Source organism: Eumetopias jubatus, unplaced genomic scaffold (assembly GCF_037043125.1).
Source record: "Eumetopias jubatus isolate StellerSeaLion01/CBP00866 unplaced genomic scaffold, mEumJub1_p1.0 scaffold_16, whole genome shotgun sequence".
Lineage (NCBI taxonomy): Eukaryota > Metazoa > Chordata > Mammalia > Carnivora > Otariidae > Eumetopias > Eumetopias jubatus.
In genome coordinates, this window is record NW_028274822.1 from 87,300,616 (window position 1) to 87,322,425 (window position 21,810).

Consider the following 21,810-nt stretch of genomic DNA (forward strand, 5'->3'; position numbering starts at 1 on the left):
TGGCCATACACGGCATACCCTGGTTTTTCCAACCGGCCACAGCACTCTTGCCAAAGTTCTCCCGAGAAAGGCCTTTCTCAGGATCTGAAGGTTTTTCAGGCTCCTTCGGCCTGGCTCCCGCCACAGGAGCAGAGACCCCTCCTGGGCGTGCTGGGGGTACCCACCCGGACTCCCTCTCCTCCTGGGAACCCTGGTTCCTCAGAGCCGTAGCTTCGGGGCCCCAGGAGAGGCTGGGAGCTGGCCACCCCACGGCCGGCCTGTCTCACCTGGCCCTTGTAGGTGAGTCCAGGGTCACCTGCTGTGGGGGGAGGCAGCCTGGGCTCGCTCTGAGCTGGGGGGGCTACCAGCAGAATGGTTCTGACTCCCCACAGGTGTGGCCCACAGGGTTGGGGAGCAAGAGTCCATGTCTGGAGTCAGAATTCTCTGGCCGTGGCAGGGGGCCGGCGGCCGTGGACGGGGCTGAGGGCTGTCCTGGGGCAGCCTCGGGGAGAGTAGAGCCCCCCTCCCCCCCAAGCCCGGAGAAAGGCGGGGGCGCCACGCGCCCCGGGGCTCACCCCCCCGCGTGGAAGACCGCGAGGACTTGGAGGACGTGGACCACTGTTTCTTGAGGCCCCGGCCTGCCAAGGGCTCCCCGCCGCTGCTGCTGGGCTGGGGGGCCTCCCCGGGGACCTGGGCCTGGCTGGCTTCGTCCTTGGCCAGCTCTGCAGCCTCCTCGTCATCTTCGTTGAACTGGGCCATCTTGCGGGACAGCATGAGCTGCGCCTCCTTCTCCAGCTCCCGGATGTTCTCCATGTTCAGCCCGTACCACTCATCCTGCCAGCACCAGGCCTGCCGGTGGGCCCTCACCATCACCTTCCGCAGGCCTGCCCCCAGGCGGTGGCGGCGGCGGGAGGGGGAGACAGGAGAGACGGCAGTGTTAGCCCCCAGGGCTGGGCGTGGGGCTGGGAGCCCCCCCCCCCCGAGGTTATACCCATTGTGTGGTTGTGGGCAAATCACTGCCTTCCGGTGCCTCAGTTTCCCCATCTGCAAAGGAGGGGTCTGGCTCACAGATGGCCTCACGAGGTTCTATAATTGGAGCAGAGTGGCCTCCTGAGGGATCATGGCTGCTCAGAAGCCACACTGAACTTTGGGGGGAATTCCTGCCCCAGGGAGAGCTGGAGGAGGACTCTCCCACCGTCTCCTGCCTCAGTGTCTAGTACACTTTTGCTGTCAAATTTCCACATGGAAATCAAGTTCCCGTTCAAAGTGGGTTGGTCCTTTTTCACAAATAGAACGTATATACATATAAAATAAGATACAAAATAAGACAAAGTAAGATGAGAAGAATATAGCATGCAAGTCAAATGATGAAAATGAGATCGCTTTCAAGGTATAAAGGATAATAAAAGACCTTTAGAGACAGAAGGCAGAGGGGGGTTGCCTTGGGCTGGGGGTGGGCGTGGGGGTGACTGTGAACATGAACAAAAGACTGGGGTGATGGAATGTTCTAGAACCGTGTGCACGACTCTGAATACACTGCCACTTATAGAACTGTCCTCTTACAAGGCGGGAAGTGTACGGTATGCAAAGTTAGGCCTCGATACAGCTCACTAAGAAAACATCAAGAATAGAGCACCATCCCTACTCACACCGCCCAGTGAGGGAGCAGACGCGACCAGAAGCAGGGAGCCCTGGGATGGTCATCCTGGACACCCTCTCCTCCCGCGCGCTCCAGCCTCATTTACTTTCCTCTCCTTTTGCAGCCCACAGATGTGTTTTCCTACCTGACACGTTAGGCTGGTGTGCATGTTGCTGACATTTACATGTCTGTGTCATGCTGCATGTCTTTTCCTGCCATTTGTGGGGGTTTTTTTTTTTTGGGTGAGCTTCAGGTTTGTTGCTGTCTGGTATTTATTTGTTTGCAATGCCGTTTTGTTTATTCCTTCTTTTGCCATTGGGTCTTTGGCTCACTTTCATTGTTTGTCCACTTAGCTTTCACAAATCTGCTGCTCTGAACACTCTGGAATGTGTACAAGAATTTCTCTGGGGGGCAAACCCGGGAGGGATGTCACTGGGTCTCGGGGCATGCATCTTCCACTTTCCTAGAGAAAGTGGAGTGGCTTTCCAAGTGGTCAGGCCATGTCATGTCCTCGGGCTGGTCTCCGGTGACACTTCTTCCTGGCTTAGGCCACTCTGCCTCCCCTGCAATCCTTCCTAAATCCCTTGACCTTCTGTGCCCTCCTTCAGCCAAGACTGTCTCTGTGTCCCAAGTCCTGGGCCATGGCCTCAGGCATGCCACCCTTGGGTCCCACACTGAAGAGGCCGTCTACTGAGATGCCCCTGCCCGTTGCTGCAAGAATGTCAGCTCAGATCTCAGGCAGCTGGGACGGGAGACCTGGGGTCTCTGCTTCCTCCTCTGCAAGCGGGGGTGACATGGCTATCCTCATCGGTCACTGTGAGCTGATAGGACACACGCGACACACACTATCAAGAGTGTGGCTCTGTTCACAGTTAAACCCAAACCCTGATTCTTGGAGTCAAAAGATATCCGCCTAGATGCCACTCCTGGATCATGAGCCTGGGGCTGGGCCAGGCCCTTGGCACTGACCTCATGCCACGACCTGGGGGGCAAGTAGGGAGCTGAGGGTGCTAGGGGAGAGAGGAACCCCAGGTTGGGCCCATTGGTGTGAGGGCGTCATGGTGTCCAAGACCCTCTGCCCCTGCGACGTCCAGCCCACGGGGGAGGCGGAGCTGGGGTCAGGGCCTGGTGCAGGTAAGCAGCAGGGAGGCTGTCTCCTGGGGCTGCTCTCCCTCAGGGGGTCGGCACTATAAGCTACAAACACAAGCCAGTCAGAGTGTCTGGGGACGTGCTTTGGGGCTTCTTAAGCAGACAACCAACATACACTGCCTGTCACCTCTAGGTGCTTGGCAAGTGGTCAAGATACACCCCGCGGGAAGCTGCACACGGGCTTTGGGTCGTCTTTCGGGAATAAGAGGGAAACGTCGAATCACAGCTAGATGAAGAGGGAGGCGGCGGGCACGGGCGAGCTCACCGGTGTCATGGATGAACCTCTCGATCTTGGACTGCATGCCCCAGTAGCGAAACTCCACCTTGCAGAGCTTGTAGGCACACATGATGGGGAAAACCTGCTGTTTGTACTCCTCGATCCAGTTGTCAGACAGGGGCCCCCGCTGCGTCTTGATCGAGCGGAATAGCTTGGGGTCCTCTTCTGTCTTATACTCGTTGGGGGGCACGGGGTCCTTGACAATGTCGATGAAGTCTGTGGGGAGAGCCTGCCAGTGGCCACTTCTGCCCCACCTCCACCCCATCCCTCCCCGTTCAGTGTCCTCCCCGTGTCCCTGCCACCCGCAAGCCCTCACAGGCCTCTGGGCCTCATATGCCGTAGGGCTGGACGTGGGACTGGGGATGCTGCTCTGGGCCACTCTGACCTTGAGCTCTCCCGACCTCAGGGCCTGTGTCTTCCCGTGACTCTAAGCAGTTAATCAGGTGAAGAGCTGAATTTCCACAGGGGATGTGGGATCGGAGGGCTGTGGCGGCGGGGCGGCAGCGAACAGAAAGCTGGGAAGAGCTTCCCAGAAAAAGTTTCAGCTACAGGAGCAGACCAGTGAAGCCAAGAAGGCCCCGCAGCACGGGATGGGACAGTTTGGGGAGCCACCAGAGTGTCTGTAGGGGGGAGGGGATGGCGATGCACCCTCTTCTCACCAGGCGGGGCGCCCAGCGGCACCCTGCGGGGGAAGTGGTCCCATATTCTACTTATATTTACACAGTGGCTTTAAGGCAGGCTGGCCTGCTAGGAGCCCCTCTTCGATCAGAAGGGAGGAGACCGGCAGGAGGTGTCGGACCTGAGCCGGTCCTGAGAGTGGGTAGTGGAGGCCATAGAGCACTGGGGGCTGGTGGGACCTGGCTGGGTGTGGGGTGGGGGGCCGAGAGAAATAGCAGCAGCTCTGGGGAGGACCTGGGCCATGCCACCTCTTGTCACATGCTTCTTCCTCCTGCTGTGCCCCTCCCAAGGCATGCATGTGTGACACAGGGCTGGGTACACACTTGGGGTACATAAATCCCAGGACAGAGTTTGTGGCTCAGAGAGCCCCTTTCCCAGATGTGTGGGGATGATGGCACAGGGGGCAGGGGGGCCAGGCCCTGGCCAGGCTCTGGCTGTCTCGTCTCCCCGCTTGCTGGCCTGCACTGAATCCATGCTGTGGTTTGCAAACACAGCCATGGGCTCCATTGAAACCAGCAAGGGGTCAGGAGTGGCCCAAGGGCAGTGGCATTCAAGGGGGGGGGACAGAGATCCTTCCTGGAGCAGGCCACATGCGCGGCCTGTGTGGGCAGGCAAAGGCCAAGGGGCGGGCTAGGGTGGGAATGAGTCATATTACAGAGACTTAGGAGCCACGGCAGGTGGCCTCTGGAGGGAGCCCATGGGGCTCGGGCCGTGTCTGAGGCTGGCCAGACCTGAGCTGGTGGAGGGCAGGCCTGTATCACGCTGGGTCCGTCCCTCCTGTTGTGGGTAGAATGTGTACCCCCCGCCCCACCCCCGTTCATATGTTGGAGTCCTGACCCCCAAGTTCCTCAGAATCTGACCTCATTTGGAGATAAGGCCTTTAAAGACGTAATCAAATTAAAATGAGGTCATTTAGGGTAGGAGGCCCTACCCCACGATGATTAATACGCTTACAAAAAGGGGAAATTCAGACACAGACCAGTGCACATATGGAGAACGCCACGTGAAGATGAGGGAGAGACTGGGGTGATGTGTTTCCAAGCCAAGGAATGCCAGAGATCAGCAGCGGCCACCGGAAGGTAGGGGCAGGGCCCGGAACAGATTCTCCCTCAGTGACCCCGGGAGACAACCCCGCTGACACCTTGCCCCCACTTCTGGCCTCCAGACCGTGAGACCATGAGCATCTGTGTTTAAGTCCCCAGTCTGTGGTCCTTGGTTGTGGCAGCCTGGGCTGACTAACGTAGCTCTCGAAACCCGGTGGGGCCTGAAAACTCCAGCAGGAGGGAGGGGGCCGGGTGAGGGCGCCCAAGGAAAAGCCCTTCCTGCCCATCAGAGGCTGCCTGAGAGCGTGATCCCGGGGCCCTGGCAGCCACCTGTCCAACACGGGTCGCGCACCTGCCGGCAGCGCCCCCACGGCGGCTCACACTATAGGGCCTGGAACCCATAGGTTGCAGACCAGGGGCTGCTGGGCTGCAGGGGGCCCACGGATGTGGTCTGTGTGGCCAGCATACGTTTATTTAGGAACTGGACGATTTCACATGCAAATCCTGATTTCTGGCCTCTCTTAAAAAAGATGGAACACACGGGGCTGTCTCCTCATGACAGAGTGAGCTGGAGGGCAGTGGAGCAGAGACCACCTACCATCAAGGGGACACAGCCCCCCCAAGCCCACTGCACTTAGGTTCGGCAGTCAGCCTGAGGTCCCCCCACCGCCCCCACACCCCTGAGCACACATCTCCACCCCGGGGAGGAGGACGCCTTGAAGGGATGGAGGGAAGGGGCTTGAGTGGGGAAGGCAGCTAGTGTCGGTGTGCACATCAGGAACATGGGGCCAAGGAGGCTGGTCCTGCCTCCCCCAGTGCCCAACGCTTGCTTGGACTCTGACCTCCCCACCCAGGACAGGACCCAGTCTGGAGCCTGCCAGGCCCAGAGACCAGGGGCAGAACCAAGGGGTCACGCAGGCAGGAAGAGCCGGGAAGTGGCCCTATGGGGCCCTGGCCCTGCCTGGGGTGGGGGGGGCTGCGGTGGTGGTTACCGATTGTCAGCTGGTTCTTCTCCACAGGAGACAAGCTGAACACGTTCGGGTTTTCTCCAGCATCCGTTTTATAAAAGGTTTCGATGTCAATGGAGAATTTCTCCACAAAGGGGCAAGTGAACCTGTGTGTGGAAGGGAAGCACACGTCAGGACCGGTGGCTTGCAGGGGTGGCTGTGGGATGGCTGGGTCAGGGCCTGCTGGACCCCACTGGGCAGGAAAGGGAGAAAGGGCTGGAGTGGTGGCCGAGATTCGCCTGTCCTGTCCACCTCGGGAACCTTCCCCTTGTCCCGAGAACTGCCGAGGCCAGGCTGTGGGGCGGGGGGGCATGTGATTAGGGGGAAGAGGGAGACATTATAGGAAGCTGCCAGAGACCCTGTGGCCATTGTCCACATGTGTAAGGCACGGTAGGGACATAGGCACACACAGACACGCCACAAGCATGTGGCATGAATCCAGACTAGCACTCTGTGACATGTCACGTCCCAAACCCCCCACCCCCGAGCCACCAGGTCTTGCAACAAGGCAACAGCCCCTCTCTCTTGGCTGGAGATGAGCTCAGAGGAGGAAAGTGCCTCTGGGAAGAGAAATAACCTCAGCAGATCCTCTGACAAGCCCCAGGTCCTCACCCAGTGGGGGGTGTCTCATGGGGACCCCCACCTATACAGCTGTGGGTGGCCAGCTGGGAGCAGCCCCCCGTCTGTTCTGCTCAGCTACCCTGGACGGGTGAGGGTGGGGGCATGGAGTGAGGAGCCTCCTTTCTTTGGGAATCCAAAGAAAGCCCCGTTCAAAGTGGAATATAATAAAACAATGTCACAGTTACTGAAGGTCTCAGGGTTGGAGGGAATCTCTGGGCCATCTGGTCTATCCTTGGTTCATGTTTCTTCCCAGATGGTTGGTTAATGGTCCCCCATTGTCAGGTGATTATTAACAGGGGTTTGTATTCCCTGAGCCTTCCCAGAGGGCAAAGGGGTGTCAGGTGACCCTCGCTTGCCTCGTGCCTTCCCGGCCTCCCTGGGGCAGGTGGAGAGGTATCTAGCTGTTGACCCTCCCCTCTTCTGCCTGATCCCTGAGGACAGAGGCTCCTGGAACAGAGGCTCAGCTCCCCAGGAGCCTGGGCTCCTTGGAGTGTGGAGGGTGAGCCTGCCTAGGGGGCCACCCCCAGGGTTCCTTCCCTGCCCAACAGCTTGGGGTGTGGGGAAAGGCCCACCTGGTTCGGGTGTAGGGGTAGGCGTTCCAAGACTCCTCAACCACCCTCAGGGCTGCCTTGGGCAGGATGGAGCGGAACCAGCTGGGGATGTGCATGCCCACGTGGTACACCTTGTGTGTGTACTGCCCAGAGCCGCCAGGGCCATCTGTGTATGGCCGGTTCTCCAAGATCTCCACGCCGCTGCCCTCGCCATATGTCTCGTTCCGGCTCTTCTTCTGCGGGGACAAAAGTGCTTGCGATGGGTTGGGGCCAGAGCACTCTGCAGAAGGGAAGGGGGCCGAGGAGACCAGGCCCAGGGGCGCTGAGAGGAGGAAGGGCTTTGGCCAACCAGGCTGGCTTTTCCTGTGTCACTTCTGGACCCCCAGATCCAGACCCAGACTCCACCCCCCCTCCCAGCACTCCTACAGGAGACTGAGCAGGACTTGATTTCCCTCCGAGCTCCAGCACTGCAAGTGCACAGTCCCCCCTTTGACTCCCGTCGGTCCCAGGACTGACAGTGTTCTCAAGATCAGAAACCAGACGAGGGGCGCCTGGGTGGCTCAGTTGGTTAAGCGACTGCCTTTGGCTCAGGTCATGATCCTGGAGTCCTGGATCGAGTCCCACATCGGGCACCCTGCTCAGCGGGGAGTCTGCTTCTCCCTCTGACCCTCTTCCCTCTCGTGCTCTCTATCTCTCATTCTCTCTCTCTCAAATAAATAAATAAAATCTTTAAAAAAAAAAAGAAAAGGAAAAAAGAAACCAGACGAGGATGCCCGCTCTCTTCCTTCTATTCAACACTGTACTGCAGGGTCTAGCCCAAGAATTTAGTCAAGAAAAAGAAATGATCAGAGGCACTCAAATTGGAAAAGAACAAGTAAAGCAATTTCAATCTGCCAATGACAAAATCCCATATATGGAAAATCCTAAAGAATCCCCCAAACCTGTTAGACATAATAAATGAGATCAGCAAAGTTGCAGGATGCAAAATCCACACACAAAAATAACCAAAGCAGAAAGGAAATTAAGGAACCATTTCCATTGACAAGAGCGTTCAAAAGAATAAAATACCTTGGGTAAATTTAACAAGGTTGTGAAATACTTACACGCTAAAACTAAAAACACTGCCAAAAGAAAATAAAGATCTAAATAAATGGAAAGACATCCATGTTCGTGCATTGGAAGATTTAACATTGTTAAGACGTCAATATTCCCCAAAGCAATCTACAGATCCAATGCAATCCCTGTCAAAATTCCCAGTGGCCTTTTTGGTAGAAATGGAAAAACTGATCCTAAAATCAGGAAGGATCAGTGAAGGATCTCAAAGAGCCAAAACAATCTTGAAAACAAAACAAAACAAAGCATAGTTGGAGCATTTACACTTTCCTACATAAAATCTCGCTGCAAAACTACAGTAACCAAAACAATGTAGTATTGGCATAGGATAGGTCCAAAGAAAAGGGTCGAGAGTCTAGAAATAAACCCATATATCTATGTACTATAGGCACTGATTTTCAACCAGAGTGCTGAGATCATTCAATGAGGGAAAGAAGTCTTTTCAGCACGTCCCAGTATACTGCTGGGACAATTTGCATATCCACATGCAAAACAGTGAAGTTGGATTCCTACCTCACATCACATATAAGGACTGACTCAGGGGCACCTGGGTGGCTCAGTCGTTAAGCATCTGCCTTTGACTCAGGTCATGATCCCAGGATCCTGGGATCAAGCCCCGCGTCAGGCTCCCTGCTCGGTGGGAGGCCTGTTTCTCCTTCTCCCACTCCCCCTGCTTGTGTTCCCGCTCTCGCTGTATCTGTCAAATAAATAAATTCTTAAAAAATAAAAAAGGACTGGCTCAAAATGGATCAAAGACCCAAATGTAAGAGTTTAAACTATACAACTCTTAGAAGAAAACATAGGAGTAAATCTTCATGACCTTGGATGTGACAATGGTTTTTAAAATATGGTACCCAACGTATAAGCAACCAAACAAAAAACAGATAAATTGGACTTTATAAAAATTTTTAAACTTTTGTGCATCAAAGGACATTATGGAGGGAGTAAAAAGGAGAGCCCACAGAATGGGATAAAATTCTTGTAAATAATGTATCTGATAATAATGTATCTAAAATATTAAAGAACTATTACAACTCAACAACAAAGAAGCACCCAATTTAAAAATGCCAAAGAACTTGAATAGACATTTCTCCAAAGAAGTATCTAAATTGTCAACAAGCACATGAAAAGATGCTCACCATCACTAATCATTAGGGAGATGCAAATCAAAACTACAACGAGATACCAATCCTGACCCAGTAGGATGGCGAAAAAGACAGACAATACCAAGTGTTGGTGAGGATGTGGAGAAACTGCCCCCTCCGCCCCCGTACTGCTCATGGGAATGTAAAACAGTACAGCCGCTGTGGAAAATAGTTCGGCAGTTCTTCAGAAAAGCTCAGCATAGAATTGCCATATGACCCAGCAATTCCAGCGCTAGGTATACATCCAGGAAAAGGAAAATATGTCCACACAGAAACTTGTACACGAATGTTCACAGTGGCATTATTCACGAGAGCCAGACGGTTGAAATAACCCAAATGTCCGTGATCTGAAGAATGGATAAACAAATTATATACACACAATGGACTATGATTCAGCCATAAGAAGGAACGAGGTGCTGCCACCTGCCACAACGTGGATGAGCCCTGAAAACAACGTGTAAGAAGCTTGACCCAAAAGGCCACATAGCGTACAAACCCACTGATAAGAAATTTCTAGAACAGGCAAATCCATACAGACAGAAAGCAGATTACTGGTTGCCTGGGGATGGGGTGGGGGGACGGAGAGTGACTTCTTCTTTGGGGTGATGACAATGCTCTAAAATCGTGATGATGGTTTGACAACTCTATGAATTTGCTAAAAACCCCTAAACCGTACACTTTAAATATGTGAATTGTGTGGTGTGCCACTTCCATCTCAATCAGGCTGGTATAAAACAAACAAACAGAAACCAACGCTGCGTCTGTACTCACTAGGGTTTCAGAGAGCTCGAACACAGGGTGTGGGAAGGGGCCTCGGTGGCGGCACCGCCTGAGTGGGACAATGCCTGGGTCACCTCTGCGTGTCTCTCTGCCACAAATGTTCTTCCCAGTGTCCAAAAGCTCAGGTTTCTGCTTATGCAGAAAGCCTCGTGGTCAAGGTCCTGGTGACTTTAAGCCTGGCATCTGTTTCCATGGTGACATGACGCCATCGCCGAGGCCATCTTTGGTCAGCTTCCTGAACAGCAGGTGTGTGCATGTGCATGTGCACACAAACACACACACACTCCTGTGTACACACCCATGTGTGCGCGCGCGTGCTCGCGAGCGCGCACACACACACACACACACCCACCCACACACACACAGGCACTCCCAAGAGCACGGACTCACTCCTAGGGCACAAAGATGTGCTATATCTCCATGGCCCAGAGCAGCTGAGTCCCCTTCAGAAAAAAAATAGGAAAGACTCTGGTGGAGGGCACATATGGGGTCTGCGGGGATGCGCCATCCCTCACTCTTTAAAGGAGCCCTTGGAGTATGGCCCAGATTCTGTAATGAAAGCAGCAACTGTGCCCCAGACACTTTGTGAGCTCCTGCCTCTCGCGGTAGTTTCGTTTGTTACGGTTGTGGCGAGTGCTTTCTTTCCATGTACTTTCTCCTTTCGTGATTGCAACAACCCCTTGAGAAAGGTGCAGTATGCTCCTGTCCCCAGTTTGCAGATGGGAAGGCAGGGGCTGAGAGAGCTGGAGTGACTTGTTTGAGGCACACAGTTTCCAGGTGGCGGAGCCGGGCCTGAACTCGAGATCTGTTTGACTCTGGGGCGCCTGCTCAGCCCACAGCATGAAAACACCTTGGCACAAGGCTGGTACCCAATTATTTATCGAGCAAAGACATGCATTCTAGTCCCAACTCTGTGACCAGCTCCCTTTCATCCTGGACGAGTCACTTCTCTCTGGTGTCAGTTTCCAAAATTCTACATCCAATCTATGGTCCTACATCCAATCCATGTCCTACCATGTCCTTCTAAGAAGTGAAGATAGAAGCACAGATGGGAGGGATGCAGCTGTAAGCCAAGGAGCCCCGGCAGCCCCCAGAGGCTGGAAGAGGCAAGGCAGGATCCTCCCCTAGAGCCTTCAGTAGGAGCACAACCCTGCCGACACCTTGATTTTGGACTTCTGGCTTCCAGAACTGAGAGAGCACATTTCTGTGGCTTTAAGCCCTCCGGTTTGTGGTGCTTTATTATGGCGGCCCCAGGAAACAAACACATCTGGGATTCGGGGTGGTTCAGTGAGAAGGGGACGTGCAGGTCAGAGGAGCTAGGGCTACATGGAGTGTCCGAGGGCCGAGGTGGGGTGCCCAGCCTGCTGGGGGGCCAACGGTGGAGAAGACACGGGGGACAGGGAGCAGGGGTGGGGAGGGTCCTATCGGCCTCTGTAGGGCTGCACAGAAGCCTTTGCCCATTCGGGTGACCTGAGCCTGAGTTGTCCTCAGACTCCTTGCCTAAGAAAGCCAGCACGTCCATCCCAGAAGCTCCCTCTGGAGGCTCTAGGGGAGAACCCTGCCTTGCCTCCTCCAGTCCAGGGGCCGCAGGCATTCTTAGGCTTGTGGCCACATCACTCTGCTCTCTCTGCCTCCACTGTCACATGACCTTCACCTTGTCTCTGTCTTCTCCTCTTCCTAGAGGGACAACAGTCATTAGATTTAGGGCCCACTCTCAATCCAAGATGATCTCATCTCAAGGTCCCGAACTAATTACATCTGCAAAGACCCTGCTTCTAAATAAGGTCACAGTCTAAGGTTCTGGATGGACATGAATTTGGGGGGACACAAGTCACTCATGGGAGATGGATACCATAGGCCATTTGGGGCCACAAGGGCCACAGTTAGCAATGGCAGAGCCACGGGGACCCAGACTGGGAGTGCTGTCTGTACTCCCTGCATAGCACTTTCTTCCCCCCCTTCACAGTAAAGACCAGCTGGATGAACAAATGGGTCCTGGCCTCAACTATCACTGGTTCCCTCTGAGCCTGGGCATCTCCCCCAACTTTGGAGCTAACACCCCAAAGGGCTGACCCTTGGCTCCCCTCTGGCAATGGCATCCGGGGGTGCCCAGTCCCCTGCTCAGCTGAGGCTCTCAGTCATGCCACATAGGAGTAAGCTCTTCTCGAATCGTGCTGACCTTCTCTGCCCACACCAGAAGCCACCCGCCCCACCTTTGCCAACCATTCCCACAAGCTGCGCTGTGGAGTCTCCCAGGGAGACTGCAGAAAGGCGGCAGAGATAAGCCCAGCTCCCGAGGGGCACACATGTGCCCAGGGGGAGGCCTGACTCAGGACCCCTGCCCACACAGGCTGAGTGGGGAAGTCCCCCCTCCCCCATCCCGTGGGATCTGGGGGCTGCATGGGAGGGACCTGAGCCACCATGGGCCTGGTGCAGAAAAAGCACTGGATGAAGGACTCAAAGGCCCCCTCCAAAGGAGCAATTCTTGGAGCTGTCCAGGGTCCTGGCCAAGCCACCGCCAATCACTCCCTCCAAGGCAAGCCTCTGCTGAGCACCTCCACGGGTGATGGAAGGCTCTCTCCCAGCCAGGCCAACTTTTTTTCTTTTCTTCTCCTTCTTCTTCTTCTTCTTTTTGTTGTTGTTGCCTTGAACAGCATGTATATTGAGCGCTGGTCAGGCACAGCACGAAGCAATTTGACATGTGAGCTCATCCCACCTTGCTCCCGAGCCCATGGAGGAGGTGGTGAGTTTAGAAGGCAGACCCGTTGCTAGCTGCCACCCCAGCCAGTAAGCGGGGCAGGAGCAAAGAAACTAAATTTCCTCTTCTTTCCACAGAAACACAGTTGCCTTCCTTGAGGGCCTATCCACCGCGTGAGGCCCCGCTCACAGTGGAGGCTCTCCCGGGGCGCTTGGCACGCACATCCACCTCCCCGATGGCACTCCTGGAGAGCAGGAAGCTCTTTCCATTCTTCTCTGTAACCCAGCCCTCTGCCCAGGCTGGGCCCAGAAAAGTCTGCATTTGACTTAGTGTTTTAACAGCTTTACTGAGATATGATTGGCATACGACCAACCACATATATGTAAAGATGCAGCTGGTGAGCTTGGATGCATGTTTGCACCCGTGAAACTGTCACACAATGGAGATAATATGCTCGTCCATCACCCCCCATGGTGGATGGCACCCCCAGGAGTTCGGGGGCCAGTGGTAGGTAAGACAGTGCCAAGGCAGGAGCAGAGGAAGAGGTCGTCTGGAGAGACAGACAGGTGTCAGTGGGGCTCGGATGAGCGAACACACACAGGCAGCCCCGGGCCCACAGGAGGGATCACGTAGGGGGGCTATAGGATATTGAACATTAATTGGAAGCGTAAGGATAGATGTTTTGAAAAGAACAAAATACCTCAATAAAAGGCAGTGAGGATGGCAGGTGCTACTGAGGAGCCAGTCAGAGGTGTTCACATGCTCCAAAAAGCTGTGGGATATCTTAGGAGCTAAAAGTGAGCCCCTGGATCCTGAGGCCCAGTCCTGCCAGCTGGCGGGCACGGTGGAGCTGGAGGGAGGCCTGCCATGGTCTGGGTTCCCCTGGCTTGGGTGGGAACCGGGGAGCCACAGGATGAACAGCATCCTTGAACAGGCTGAGCAATTTCCAGACAGCTCAGAGCTGGGGGGCTGAGGTGAGTCCCTTCTCCTCCCCCCGCTCTCTAGGAATAATTACAGGGTGAGTGGTTCAAGAGGGAACCGAGTGGCACTTCTGAAGCAGGGGGAGCCAACAGCCCCCCAGAGAGGCTGGCTCACCTTCCATTCTCTTCCTACTCAAGCTCCCCATGCTGGGGGGGGTGCTGCTCAAACTCTGGTAGCTTCATGGGGCTCCTTCCAGAAGGGACTAGTGGTCTGGGCTCTGCAGGGAGCTCGTTACTAACTCCCTAGACCCGGGTAGGTGGGTGAGTGCCCACCGAGCAGTTCCAGGGGTGGAGGGTGGAGCCCTGCCGGCCGCACCAAGGGCCCCATGTGACACCATGGTCTAGGGGTGGCACCGAGCCATCTGTATGCCCAGAAGAGCAGAGCCAGGTGAGAACAGGTTCGTAATCAGACTCCCCACTGGGAGGAAAGCTGCCCGGCTGGGCAAAGGGGGCGCCAAGGATGAGCACAATGCTGGCAGGGCAGCTGGGGAGGAGGTCCTCCCCTGAGGAGCAGGACCCCAGGGGGTAGGAGCGTGCTCATATCTGGACCACTTGCAACCTGATCCCGGGTCTTCCCACTCTGTGTCCCAGGTCAGCCAGGCTCTGAGTAGGGAGGCCCCCAACGTCTGGGCAGGGGCTGGAGGGGAGGTGCATGGTATCCTCTGGCTTGTCATAGGAATCGGTCACCCTCAAACTCATCTGTGACTATACATCAGCCACATGGTGGATACTGCTGTCTTGCCGGCAGCCTAGGGAACCAGAAAATAGGCCAGGTGCTCCCGGGCAAGTCATTTCCCTTCTTTGGCTCACACCTTCCTGTCTGTCAAATGGACTGAATTTTTGTGTCCCCTCAAAATTCATATGTTGAAGCCCCCAACCTCCAATGTGATGGTACTAGGTCAGGCTTTGGAATTTGATAAGGTCATGGGGATGGAGCCCTCACAGTGGGATTCGTGCCCTCCCAGAAGAGACCCTGGAGAGCCCCCTTGCCCCTCCTACCATCAAGAACTCAGTGAGAAGGTGGCCATCCAGGCAAAGCCAGGAGGAGGGCCCTCACCAGACACCACTCTGCCAGCACCTTGACCTTGGGCTTCTAGCCTTCAGAACGCTGAGAAATAAATGTCTGTTGTCTAAGCCCCCAGTCTGTGGTATTTGTTATAGCAGCTCAAGCTGACCGAACACATAGATAGTATCTGAATCGGTGAGAGGTCGGGTATTAAACGCAGCGTTAGTACCAAATGCAGCACTGGTGAGACGTCCCAACGCCACAAACATCCACAGCACTCTGCTGTGTTCCTGGCGTCGTGCTGGGAAGCCAGAAGGCCATGCAGTTCGCACACTTACCAGGAGCCTGCTGGGCAGACACTGGGCTGTCAAGGCCGCAATGCCACCCCCCGCCCCCCCAGGGTGTGGGGAGCTGTGTGCCCCGCGTGGCCTGCCCTGGCCCCAAGACCCACCTGTATCATGTACAGCTGGGCGATGCGGTACTCCTCCACGGTCATGGGCAGAGGAATCCGGTATTCCTTTATAATCATCTTGGAGTCCAAGCCTTCCCGTCGATGGGGAAATGCGTGTTGGGACTTCTAGGTGAGGTTCTTAAATAACCATGACAAAATTCACCGAGGACCCCTGAGAGGGAGAAAGAGAGGGCAGGAGAGTCACTTCCTGAAAGGCTGGTGGGCACAACAGCACAGAGGAAAGACCTGGTCTCCATTCCACCAGCAGCCCATGGCGTGACCTTGAACAAATACCCTCACCTCCCCGGCCTACATCTTCCTTGCTTGCTCAGCAATCTTGTGGAAGCTATGTGAACCCTGATCAGCCACAGGGAAATAAAGGATTGTCGTCCCACGAGTGAGGGCCGGGCGGTGGGAGGGTGTCGCATCCCCTAAGTGTAAAGAGCATGGCCCTCTCGTTTATACGCTGTTCCAGCAAGCTGCAGCGGCAGTGGCCCGGGGCTCTGGTGTTGCTGGAGGCAGGCCCAGTGACTGCAGCTGGCCACAGGAAGGAAGGGAGGACCAACAGAAGTATGAAAAACCCACATGAGAAATTTAAACATCAGCAGCCTGGGAACCCTCCGGTGTTGGGACAATCAGTTCCGGGCACGTCACCAGGCACAGAGGGGCACCACTGCTTCCAGGCAGAAGACCCTGACTTCTCCAAGAGAGGTGATCTGAAGTGTGGTTCCAGCTCAGTCCAACAACTATTTACGACACCTGTTCTATTGCCGACACCAAGCTCGGTCTTGGAGGTAGAAGAGACAAGATCCGTGGGCGGGCTGCATAGCGTGTGAACTATATCTCAATAAGGCTTTTGAAAAAATAAACCATGTACTCATAGAAGCTTCTATTTAAGATGACAAAGACTATATTTGATGAAGATTTGCACCGAAAGCAATCAAATTTGAAAACACACAAGCAAGGCTTGAAGGAGGCATAGTCTCAGTGATCTGGAAAATGGAATTACCCATCATAATCCATCCCCTAGATGGTGGGGGCTTTGCTGTAAATATACATGGTTACCCCCAGAGAGGTTACACGCTGCTAACTGGAAGGTGAGTGAAGTCTTCCAAGATAGGCGGTGGCAGAATCAGGATAGCATTTTAGAAGGACCACGCTGGGGACAGCAGTCAGTGAAGATTCATGGTGACGCTCCCTAAGTGATAAGAGCGAGGGTCCAGCCAGGCAGGCAGCCTCCCTGGGGCACCATCTGTCTGAGTTCTGAGCATCACCCAGGCACTAAGGCATTACTATCTAATGAGATTGAGGGAAAAGAATGTACCAGAACTTTTGGGACAATGGCCACATAGGGCTGAAAGAAATTCTTTAATAAGCCACCTAGGGAGAGAGACTGAGGGATCGGGAGTATTATATACATAAGCCAGAGATGGCCCCCGTGTTATTCACGTCTACATAGCAGGTAGGACTATTAGCCCGAAGCCCCCAGCAACAAACTCAAGCTCTCACACATCCAGCTGCTTTAAATACGGTTCAGGTAAACATCTTTTTATTTTTTCATTTTCATTTTTTTTTAAAGATTTACTTATTTATTTTAGAGAGAGTATGTGTGTGCGTGAGTAGGGAGAGGCACAGGAGGAGAGAGAGAATCTTGAGCAGACACGCTGCTGAGCGTGGAACTCAACTCGGGGCTCGATCTCACGACCCTGAGACCATGACCCAAGCCGAAATCAAAAGTCGGATGCTTAACCGACTGAGCCACGCAGGCTCCCCCTAGATAAACATCTTTCTAGCTAATTAGAGTTCATTGACTTTACATCACCCACGAAACTGCACCCCACATTTGCTAGGCATAGATCAGACAAACCCTGGGGCAATAAAAGACCTCAAAGGAGGGGCACCTGGGTGGCTCAGTCGTTGGGCGTCTGCCTTCGGCTCAGGTCATGGTCCCAGAGTCCTGGGATTGAGCCCCGCATCGGGCTCCCTGCTCAGCGGGAGGCCTGCTTCTCCCTCTGCCACTCCCCCTGCTTGTGTTCCCTCTCTCGCTGCCTCTCTCTCTGTCAAATAAATAAATAATAATCTTAAAAATAAATAAATAAAAGACCTCAAGCGAGAGAGTTCTGTGACTCAGAGGCTCCCCATCATGCTCCCGAGTGACGTCACTACCCACACGAGCCCCTTGGCCGACTCTTCCTCCCTTCCGGGTGGTGGTCACACATCACCGCGTTTGGAAGGCCCCTTGCTGGGAGGGACTTTCCCTCTCAAGCGAGCTGTCCAAACGCCGCCAAACGCTTGTTGTTACTGCCCCCCCGGTCCTGTGTCTCCCCTGATCAACCCGAACCCCTGAACTCACCACAAAGGGAGGGGCGAACTCTCCAGAGGCCACGCTCCGGTGCCAAGAGACCATCACTAAACTTCCCTCAAGGCAGGTGGGTCCAGCCCAAGATGAGAGGGCATGTGGGTTCGGGCCCTAGCTGACATGTCCAGGAGAAGAAAGCGGAGGCTGTGGGCTGCCCCCTCTCGGCTCTGAGACCCGCCTGCCCCGAGGCCCACAGGCCTATGCTCAAGCCTGGCTGGAAGCGGAGGCAGAGGACATGGCCTGGAGTCCCCACAGCGTCACCTCCTCCCATGAGAGGCTGGGGCCGGACAGGCGGCAAGACATGCGAGCTGCCAGGGGGATGAGCTTCCAACTGGCCGAGAGGGTGGGACAGGCACGGGGTTTGGGGAGAGAGAACCGCAGGCTTGGGAGAAGCTGAGTGAGGTGAGGGCTGGCAGCAGGGGTAAGGATGAGGTTCTGTGAGGGTCGTGCCTCCGCAGCTTCTCCATGTGTTCCTCGTTTAGGCTCCAGGACCACCTTGCCCGGAAGGTACCAGAGGCTTGTCACAGAAGCACCACGCCCTGCACGACAGGGTGGCACGCACACCTACGTCTGTGGGGCCTCAGGAGAAACGCCGTGACCTGGGGCAAGTCTCATCATCACCTCAGTGACTCAATGACAAAGAAGTCATATGCAATCCCTAAAAGTTCCTGAGAAACTGCAGGAGTCTAAGCAATCGGCCCTTGGCGGTCTTAACGGCTCCATGGAAAATGACCTGCCCACGCTTGCCTGCACACAAGTCTGACCAAGTGTCCATTCGAAGCGGGGAGCAAAGCCAAGGGCGCCGGCCCCACGACGGCCAGGAGACCAGCAGACCCCGTGACGCTTAGGATGCAGCTCCACCTGTCACGGGGTGAGAGATAGTGTTTCTGCCCACGAGTCGCCAGAGAGCTACACCGGCAGGTACCCAGACAGACAGAAGGAAAGAGCAGAGTGCTGCACAGTTAGAGCTCAGTGCATGGTGACTAAGAACAGGAGGGAGGAATCAGAGCTCCATGAGTGACCCCATGTGACGGGACCTCACGGGGGGAGCTCCACTCCGGGATCAGACCTCAAAACCCAACAAAACCTTTGTTAGCCATGTGTCCCCCCAGGACACGCGGCTGTGTCTGCTGAGCCTCGGTCTCTCCATACAGCAAATGGGGATGACACCAGCAGCTTTCCAGGGTTACCAGTGTCACCGAGATGAGAAAAGTGGACCAGCCAGGGGTGGCGTTTGTCAGTACGGAGGGGTCTAGGGAAAGGCTTGAGGGAAGGTGGAGCTTCAAAGTGATGTGAGCGGGGCTTCCTGGAACCCCAGGATGAGTAGATGCAAGGAGGACGTGCTCCAGGAGAAGGAACAGTACAAGCCAAGCAAAGGCCCCGAGGCACCAACGTGCCACACCGTCAAAGTGACCTCCCACCAGTGTGCCCCCTGCGCTGTCATGCCGCATTCTGTGTTTGGGGCTGGTGTAAACACACCGAGGCCACCCTACAGCCACTCACCACAGGAGAGGACAGTGCTCAAGGCTGAGATGCGGCAGTTCCCTGTAGCTGAGCACCCACGAAGTTCAGTGCCGGGGGTGGGGCAGGAGCAGGGTGACGAGAGACTGTCACTTGCTTCCAGGAGTGCGGGGAGAAGAGACACGCTCCTCAGACAGGGTGTGACCATAAAGCATAAACGTCACACCCAGCATTTCCACGGGGAAGCTCCCAGCGAGTGGAGCAGAACTCAGGAGATGGCCATTGATCTCTGAGCACTGGCCACCCTGGGTGTTGTCCTTCAAGGCGATCACTCTAAAGGGGTCTCAACAAGTACCAGCATTTTACTTAGTTAGGAAAGTCAGGCCCGTTTCTTTACAACAACACCCATGCCAGTGGGTTCAGGAATCTATCCTGACTTCTTACTGAAGATGGTGGAGTAGGAGCATTTCCATTCTACTGCCCTCCCTCGAAAACACCAACTACAGATAAAGGGCAGTCACCTCGGCTGATGAAACAAGGAAATCGCTATGCCCCCAAACCACAGACACCACAGAGTCTGAGCTGGAAGAAAGCTACATGCTGAGAGCTTACATGGGCCTCCTCCTTGGACCCCCCAGGTAAATATCACTTCCTGAAAGTCACGGCCATGATCCTCCTGCGGGAATCAGGACCTAGGGCTGGGGATACTACCCCAGGCAAGGAGAGGCATCCCCCTGTCATTTGTTTTTCCAAAGAAAAATTTTTAATTGAAGTATTACATACATACAAAAAAGTGCATGTAAGTATAGATATATTTTCACAAACTGAACACACCTGTAGGACCAGCAAGGATCAAGAAACGGGAAAATAACAACCCCAGAAGCCCCCCCGTGTGTCCCCTTCTAGTCACGTCTCCTCAACTGTGGACAACCACTGTCCTGCCATTTGCCTGTTTTGTACTTTATATGAGATTGAAGCCGATGGATTGCCAACACCCAGCTGTCTTTGAGCAATTTCATATGGAAGCCTACTGTATGTGCTCTTTTGATTCTGGCTTGTTTTGACCAACATCATGTTCATGAGATTCGTCCAAATTATTGCATGTGGTTGTAGACTGTTCTCATTGCTGTCTAGTATTTCATTGGGTGGATGTACTGTAAATGACTCAACCACTCCATTGTTGATGGGCATTCGGGTAATGTCCAATTTGGGGCTGATGGGAATAGTGCTGCTGTAAACAACCGAGCACAGGCAGAGATGTGATTTTACACTGTGGAATGGAAATGGGGTGGGAGTTGATGGGAAATCACACCCACAGGCCATTTCTATGACAGAAACTCATTTTCCCTCTGAGGGAGGTGCTGGGAATGAAGTGAGGGTGGGGAGAGAAAAGGGGCAGCGAGGGGTTGGTCATAACACAGACAGCCAATGATGTAAAGAGCTTTGCTGAGAACCATTATGACGTATGAACCCTGAAACCTGAGAGAGACAGAATCCCTAGGCAGAGAATAAATAAAAGCTTGGGGAGAGAGCCTTCCAGATAGTAAGTAGCCCATAATGCAGCTGCAGACTGCTCTGGACCACTCCCCACATTTTCACAGGCTGCTATTTAGAAGGTAGCTAAAGAATAATAATCACAAAGGAATTCACGTGGGTCGTCCCATGCATTAAGGGTGGGGTGGAGGGCAAATGAAGAACACACAGCAGGAGGAATCATCCAGAGAAATCAGAAAGACTTCAGAAAAAACGAGTCATAGACCCAGAGAAATTACAGATATAATCTCTTAAGAACTGGTAAGGGGCAGATGGGTGTAAGAAAAGAGACGCCGAAATTTTAAAAAAGAAATTATTTGACGAAAGAAGGAGATGAAGGCTGAAAGGTGAGTTAACACAGCTTAGTAGAAAATGAGAAAGATAAATACATCACATATTTTTTAAAAACCATATTATAAGCAATGATTAAATGACAAAGCAGAGCATGAACAACTAGAGATGTGGTGGGTGGGCTGCAAGAAATCACATAAGATTAAATGGAGAAGACTAATAAGACAAAAGTGACAGATATAGGAGGCAAAAGGAAATCAAACATATACATAATTGGTAAAGAAAATACAATAATGGAAAGGGGAAAAGTATACAAATATATAATAGAAAAATCCCCTGCAATTAAAAAAAAAAACAACTGACTCTACAAATGAACTGCCATTCTGTGGCCCAGGGAAACTTGGTGGTGTGATTAACACCAAGACATCCTTAAAAGGTTACTGATCTTGGGGTGCCTGGGTGGTGCAGTCGGCTAAGTGTCCATCTCTTGGTTTCGGCTCAGGTCGTGATCTCAGGGTCATGAGATTGAGCCCCATGCAAGGCTCCACACTAAGCCTGGAGCCTGCTTAAGATTCTCTCTCTCTCTCCCCCCGCCCCTTCCCCTGCCAGTGCAAGCTTTCTCTCTCTCTCTCTCTCTCTCTCTCTCTCAAATAAATAATATACCTTTTAAAAAAGTTACTGATCTTAAAGGATAAAGAAAGAACCATATAACTAGGGGAGCAGGGAGGTGAGCTGAGGAGACTCAGAATCCTCCACAGAAACTCAATTTCAGAAAACAGTGAAGTAATAGCTACAGAGCTGTGACTCCGAATTTTATACCCAGCAAAACCGTCCTTTGAGTATAAAGTTAATGGACATTCTGTAACATAAACTCAGAGGCTTAGACATCCACAAAGTCTTAAAAAAATTACTTGATGCTGAAATCCAACCAATCAAAAATAAGTTCATCAATGGAGGAACCCCAGTGAATACTGAATTAATAATTTTGAAATTGGGGCAATTATTGTTATTGAATAGAATATAAAAACCCTGACAATGTACACAAATAA

General features: G+C 53.6%; 1 protein-coding gene across 5 annotated transcripts in view; it reads right to left on the reverse strand.

The window, feature by feature from the left end:
* PITPNM2 (phosphatidylinositol transfer protein membrane associated 2) overlaps positions 1–21,810 on the reverse strand; it is a 131,133-nt gene that overhangs the window by 17,624 nt on the left and 91,699 nt on the right. For 4 of the 5 annotated variants that reach the window (XM_088019453.1, XM_088019456.1, XM_088019454.1 and 1 more), the window contains exons 3-7: positions 15,118–15,289; positions 6,966–7,180; positions 5,758–5,879; positions 3,033–3,260; positions 555–863 (exon numbers count right to left, since the gene is read on the reverse strand). In XM_088019453.1, coding sequence (XP_087875579.1) covers positions 555–863; positions 3,033–3,260; positions 5,758–5,879; positions 6,966–7,180; positions 15,118–15,195 — 952 coding nt within the window. In that variant the 5' untranslated portion in view covers positions 15,196–15,289. Of the gene's footprint in view, positions 1–554; positions 864–3,032; positions 3,261–5,757; positions 5,880–6,965; positions 7,181–15,117; positions 15,290–18,979; positions 18,998–21,810 lie in introns of those variants that run through there. The other variant, XM_028092487.2, reaches the window with a different exon arrangement.